The sequence below is a fragment of the Nelumbo nucifera genome, chromosome 1 (assembly GCF_055504915.1).
Source record: "Nelumbo nucifera cultivar China Antique chromosome 1, China Antique-T2T, whole genome shotgun sequence".
In the NCBI taxonomy this organism is placed as follows: Eukaryota; Viridiplantae; Streptophyta; class Magnoliopsida; order Proteales; family Nelumbonaceae; genus Nelumbo; species Nelumbo nucifera.
Genome location: NC_142649.1, coordinates 166,069,536 through 166,076,640, shown reverse-complemented (window position 1 = coordinate 166,076,640; position 7,105 = coordinate 166,069,536). Strand labels below are relative to the sequence as shown.

Below are 7,105 nucleotides of genomic sequence, written 5' to 3'. Positions count from 1 at the left end.
GGCATCGGGTCAGGAGTCAGGATAGATCTGTCCATCCAGAACCAGAACAGACCGGATTCAATGACAGTCCCATACTCCACTCCGGAGATTATACTAGGCAGAATGTACCAACAAGGTTGCTGATAAGGCAGGTCGTAGCAGAGACTTGGGATCGAATCCCGCCTTCACCGGATCAGGGTCTTGGGGTTTGTGGGAGTGTCTATTTTTTTGATAAATCAATGGGACTATGGGAATGGGAGTGTGGGAGGGTATCTCAAATTCTCAATCTGGTTGAGGACTTGAGGTTGTGTATCTCATTTGCCTTATGGCCTACCAAAATCGAGTTAACGTTAGAACACGGTCAAACCTCGTCTATTCAAAGGGAGTAGTTCTCTGACACGTAGACCATATTAACCGCCAAATTGGATCCCCTATCTGTAACTACATGTACTAATGTTCTATGAGGACGTAGTTGTCATTTTCACCAAAACACGTTCGTCATTCTTATAAAAGTCGAGGGTATCTCGTTTCCAGGTCCTAACTCCTCGTCTCCTTTCCACCTCGTTTACGCTTTAAAAGACTCTAAGCGGGAGTCGACGCGAACGGTGTTCTCTCTTCTCGCTCTCGCTCTCGCTCTCGCCGCTCGCGTTACAATATACACCGACTGTATGAGAGAGACAGAAAAAAGGGGGAAGAAGAGAAAAGAAAATGTAGAAGTGCAGATTTGAGTAAAGGAATAAGGCGTTCACAAAGAGGGAGAGAGAGATCGAGGGAATAAGTGACGGGATTCGCCGAAAATGACGACCGGGATAATCCAAGACCAGAACTTGGAGAAGCAGATAGAGAAGCAAATGGGATGCATGGCTGGATTCCTTCAGCTCTTTGATCGTCATCAGCTGCTCGCAGGGAAACGCCTCTACTCCACCAAACGCCTCCCTCCCTCCCAGGTCAGATTCCTTACCATTCTTTCTCTCACTCACTCTCTCTTCCATTTCTCACTTCATTTTTTCCCTGCACCAATGACAAAATTAATAGAAGGAAAAAGATTCAATTGTTTTGATACGTTTTATTGAAAATTCAGGCAGTCGATTCTACAACGCAGTCGGAGAATTCCCTGGGATCTCCAGCGTGCCCTAGCGACCTGCAACAGCAGCAGCAGCAACAACAACAACAACTTTATGTGCGGCCATCTCCAGAAAACGTGAAGCATTCCACGCCGGAAATCCGTAATCCGGTGCCGGAAATTGCAACTCCGGTTGAGACTCCGGTGAAAACGCCCCTTCCTCTTCCAGTGTTCGATTTCAAGGAAGGTTTACGATCCTCGTGGAAGTTCAAAGAAGCACCGAGGCTTTCTCTGGATAGCAGAGCTACTGTTGATGGAAAGGGAAAACTGTACCCGAGGGAGATCCAAACGAATGCAGCAATTTTCGCTGCGACTCAATGCAGCGTAAACTCTGGAGAAGCGGCCTCTGCCGATGATAATGATAAGCAGCGCCGTTCGCCCAGCGTCATCGCACGGCTTATGGGCCTCGAGGTGCTGCCAGACTCCGGCCGCGAACCTCTGAAGAAAGCTGAGCAGCCTGAGCTAAGGAGATCTGCTTCGGAGTCCAGGGTGTCAAGAGATCTGCTTCAGTATCGTTTTGTAGACGGAAACAACTTCCAGATGAAGCAGCCTTGCCAGACGAATTTCGGAAGCAACGTCATAAGCAATGCGATAAGAGATAATAAATCAAACGTTAGGACGCCGGATTTTATGGACTTCTGCGTCAGAAAACCGAAACACGAGCAACCGAAATCTCCGAGCGGATGCCAATCCGCGTCCACATGGAAAGCGCCCCAGCAACGTAAGAGTTTTTTTGATGCACAGGATTTCTTTCCGGAGCCAAAGCAGACGGGCTCTCTATATGGAGAGATCGAGAAACGGTTGAAGATGCGGGGAATCGACGAACCAGCCAAGGATCTGGAGACGCTGAAGCAGATTCTCGAAGCTCTGCAACTCAAAGGGCTACTGCATTCTAAGAAATCGGCAGAGCAACAGATCGGGCATAGGAATTTCATCTATGATCGGAAGTTTTACGCCGAGGATTCCCCGATTGTCGTCATGAAGCCATCGAGGTCACCAATTTCGACCAATCGTGCTAGAAGAACTACAGCGGAATCACCTCCTCAGAATTTCAGATCCAAAGCTGGACTTCGTAGGAACCTAAATCTCGCTAGTGAGGCATCGCCGCCTGTCAAACCGAGAGGAGGTCGGCCGGAACTGGATCGAAACTTGCAAAATGAAAGGAAAGCGAGAAGTTCAATGTCTCCTGATCGAAACGAGAGCAGTGCAAGAAGTCCGAGTTCTCTTGCACGGAGAAAACCACTAAGCATTGATTTCCAGCGGAGAGCAAATGATCCAGTGGAGCAGCAGCGGAGGACCTCTCCCATTCACTCCCCGAAAATAAATTCGAAGAAAGTCGGATCGGATCAAACGACGAGTAGATCACCGAGGAACAGGAAAAGGACGCCCGAGATTTCCCCAAAAGAGAGAATTTGCAGTCCCACGGAGGATCAGTCATCCACTATCTCTGAGAGCAGCATCAGTACGTCCTCTCTGGTAGACGCAGAGGTGCGACCGAGACTTCATTAATTTTCTCTTTTTTCTTTTCTAAGAGTTCCATTCTGTGTTCTCACTTTTCAAGGGAATGCAGTCACAAAGATCAAAAATGGAAGCTTGCAATCAAGGAAGGAGCCTCTTAGAAAGATGCGATAAGCTGCTTCACAGCATAGCTGAAATCACAGCGACCGAGTTGCAGCCGAGCCCCGTCTCAGTCCTTGACTCGTCTTTCTACAAGGACGAGTCGTCACCTTCGCCCGTCTTGAAACGGTGCATCGATTTCAAAGGTATTTCTATCACTGAAAACTAGTTTTCGGAATTTCGTTCTTAGGTTTGCATGGTACTCCGGCTGCGACATGGGATTCCGGTTTGGCACCCAAACCTTGATTCCGGCTCATGCTAGTGGCGTAGTGGGCGGAAAATCTAACGTGAGCCGATGGTACGGTGATGTTAGATACTAATTAGATATAAACCGGAGTCCTCTGATCGAAAGCCGTTGGATCTACTGTCCTTGTTTGAAGGGTATTAGATTTCCGCATTGATTAACTGTTAGACCGTCGTGATTGATTTTAATAGAAATAAATAAGAAAATGACCTAAACCACCCTCTCTGTGGATCATGTTGCCTGAAAACCACCCAGGAATTACTGATTAAAATCACATCTGATAAGGACCGGCCATGCCGTCATCCGTCTGGGTGAATTCGTGAACTTTATTAAATATCAGTTTTTGCTTCCCTTTGGGGCATTCATTTATGCTGGATTACAGTACAGGGACATTTTTTGTTAATATGTCTCTTTTGCTTTGTCGTTGTTGAGTGAATCACAGATGAATCAGGAGAGCTGGAAGATGAGAACTGGAGCCCGGTGGTTTCGCCCGTCCGATTGAAATTTGAAGATAAAACGGATGACTCCGATTTCCTTTACATCTCGGACATGCTCCGAGCTTCAAACTGTCTACCCGAGGACTCTGATGTCTTCCTTTTGTTGGAGAAACAATATTACAAGGGGGACTCGTCGTCAAAGGCTTCCGCTCTCCATCGGAAGCTTGTTTTTGACACAACAACTGAAATTCTGGACAGAAAGAGACAATTGCCGCCGTGGAAGGCCTTTACCGTAATCGGAAAGGCATCGTTGCAGCAAGTATGGTCGGAGTTTCGGAGGATCCGAGAAAGAGATCCTGCGGAAGACCTGGTGGAGGTCATCTGCGGGGTGCTCCGGAAGGACATGGCTGGAGACGCGGTCAACGGATGGGGAGATTGTCCTGAGGAGATGTCAGAAGCGGTATTGGACATTGAACGGATGATATTCAAGGATCTTGTGGCGGAGACTATCCGAGATCTCGCTGCCTTTGCCGGGAAAATCAGAGTTCCGGCGCCTCCTCGAAGGAAGTTGGTATTTTGAATGGAAGCGCGCTACTCCTTTCGTTGGGTCTCGGACCTATGGTTCTTTTGTTTTTGTTTCTTTCTTAATTATATAGAATTTATAAATATGGGCAATTAATATATAGGATAAGATGTGTAGGAAACGTCGTCGTTTGGTTCACCATCCAGGCATCCACCCAAACGAGTTTCCTTTTTAAACGCCGGTTGCCTTTTGAAGATTTTCGCTGTAAGAGCAAGATATCGCGCAATGATTTGTCCTACGACACTCCCAGTAAGAAGCAGAAGAATCAAAGAGAAAATACGAAAAAACTAACTTTCGCTTTCGCTGAAATGTGTAAAGCAGCGGTGTAAGTAAGCTGTAAAGAAAGAAATCCAGTCCCAAGAATCTTCGTATGTTCTATGTATCCCATCTAATCTATCTATCTATCTAACTATGTCTTGTGAAGCGTATATCTAATAAATAAATAAATAAAACGGTATTTAACACAATAATCATCATCATACGGCTCTAAGAATTAGGGTCAATGGGCTTCTAGACTTGGACCGGCAGTTGTAGGTCACAGGCCTAGTGCTTATAAATCATGGGGCCTTACTTACTGGATGACTATTACAAGTTGACTATATGTACATTTGTTTGATCACAGCGGTCAGGTTCATGGGATACTTATTCATTACAATCTTTTGATCTCGGGTCCCACCAGCCGGGAGCAAAGGTCTAACCATTAATGGCCGGCCCACTGGCTTCGTCTGATTGATGGAAATATTCATCAATGTCGTACGCCTCGAGGTTTTCTTTATGGATTTACGTGAAGTTGAAACCAAAAAAAAATATATATTGAAAAAGAAAAGGGTAATCCTACTGTACGCGCTCCTCATAGTTGTTAGATACATATAAGAAGGAAAGATACTAGTGGTGGACAATGGGACAGGGAGGAGGACATGGAACCTTGTACGTTACTTGTACTGAAGTGATGCAAGGTATAAATACTGGGACTGGACTTTGGTGATGTATTGCTGTTATGACTGAGCTCAGCTAGCGGTGACTGATGAGAAACATATCTCAGTCCAGGCTCCAGCAAACTAAAACTACCCGACTGATCCTAACTAGTTCTTTTTGGAAGGCCTGAAGATGTGGCAGCCTTTAGCTTTATTTTGTCAGATATTCTCCTTTTAATCTCCTACTCTCCAAACTAAAAATGACTTACCATTTCATTATTTTGGTCGGTGTTTACGATTTTCACATGATTCTCCTTTTTTTGGTCCTTGTGGTTTAACCGGCAGACCCGGTTCACGATGCTCTGGGTAGTTTGGGATTTGGTGTAAGATGCGCTCTATGAGGAACAGATCCAAAGGACGCAAACAATGACAGTAATTCAATGTATCTAAGGACCGATTTCCAATTCCAGGGAGTCGTATTATTGGCCTTTATTGGAATTTCTACAGATTACCCGCCCGCACCCCTTCTCATAGATAGCAATGAGGGGTAGGGCCCCCTCCCCCCATAGATGGGGCAAATCCAATGGTGTAACAGAGTAATGAGGGGCCCAGGCTGCAACTACGCGCCATGTGGGCCCGCAGGCCCAATACAGTCTAGCTTTGAGATAAAGTGGGACTGGGACAACCACGTGTACTGTTGATATAATGATGTATACTATTGTTGTTCTTTTTATTATTTATCTGTTGCTATAGAAACAAGGGCATACTTTTTTATCAACTATCATGTGGATGTGGTAGGGTCCGTTCACGAGGTCCTTTGGACCCAATCATGTGCAAAAGTTTCTACACAAGCATGAACGAAGACATGACATAAACCTTTATCCATTGCACAAATTGACTATTATTCAAAGGAATGAAACAACTGTTCCACTTGTACATCTTTTTTTTTTTTTTTTTCTGAGCTGATTCACAATTTTCTTTTTAAAGGAAAAGAATGATTTGGGCACATCCCTAAAACAAGCATCTTCCTGGTGGAAGGACGAAGAAATCAGTGTGTACCGTTTGTTATAAGAAGAAAAAACTTGGGAGTATTTTGGCAATCTAAAACAAGTAATGGCAGCTGTTATTAAAAACCTGATGTGCTCAAATCACTCCCCTCCCTCCCCAACATTGATAGTCCAGTCCAAAGTCTAATATCCCCTCACTCCTCCTTTTACTCTTTTTTCTTTGAATCCCTTAAACCATATGTATGTCTTCCACCCAAGGCTCAGAGTATTGATACCCTCCATACCCTTTTTTCTTTTAATAAAAAAAGTATGAAATATCAACAAGCAACTAAAAACATCAATAGTTGCAGTTTTATTAGCCTTCAGTTAATAACCATCTGCCCACCATTATTTCACACCTACTGTCCCTAATTCCTTTAGTATTTAAAAATCCCAAAGTTCAAAAATCGTCACCATATTTTGAACATTGATTTCATCTTGATTCCTGATAAATCAGAAAATTTTAAGGGTTACAAACTTACAATGGGTCGTCTGATAGCGTTTTGTTTGGAGGAAAAAAAAAATGGCAGGTTGAAGTTAAACCGGGATTGGGAAGAGATCACCAAACCAACCTCACCCGGACAAACACAGTAATTTTATAATTCTTGGATAATCTGATAAGTAAAATTTCCATCACGAGTGACGACAGAGGCTCATACAGTATATTGAAGACATCACATATGTTTGGGCTGTGGTCACGTCTTCTGCATGTGTTTTTTGATCCTTCACTCGCGCAAGTCCCAACCAAAAAATAAATTAAATATATATAAAATCAGTAACAGTATGATTGATTGAAAATTGAAAGGTGAGAATGGGCCCATAGATTAGGAGAGAAGTGAAGGGATAAGAGTCGAGCCTATGCAAATGCAACAATTTCCTCTCAAGAAGTGGGTCTTTGGTTGTCACCGTTTCCTTGGGGACATGAGCTGTGACCCCTCTATCACTTGGTCATGTCTCTACAAGTAATTAACAAGATGAGTATCAGTATGCCCACCTAATACTATTTACTAGGGTTGCTTGCCTCCTCTCTGCTTCTTTCATTAATTCCTTATTCCCTTAAAAACTTTTCAGAAGCAACTTGGACCACGAATTTCTTCAACAGGGTAAGTAGGGTGGGGGGGTCCTTGTCATCCTTAGAGGGCACAAACTTATCTACAGATTA

The 7,105-nt window shown here is 44.2% G+C and overlaps 1 protein-coding gene across 1 annotated transcript; it reads left to right on the top strand.

Annotated features, from left to right (window-relative positions):
- Positions 1–579: 579 nt before the first annotated feature.
- LOC104613260 (protein LONGIFOLIA 1-like) lies at positions 580–4,236 on the top strand. The gene is made up of 4 exons (XM_010280996.3): positions 580–926; positions 1,061–2,590; positions 2,673–2,865; positions 3,406–4,236. The coding sequence occupies exons 1-4, from the start codon at positions 777–779 to the stop codon at positions 3,978–3,980; spliced, it is 2,448 nt and encodes an 815-aa protein (XP_010279298.1). The 5' UTR covers positions 580–776; the 3' UTR covers positions 3,981–4,236.
- Positions 4,237–7,105: the final 2,869 nt, after the last annotated feature.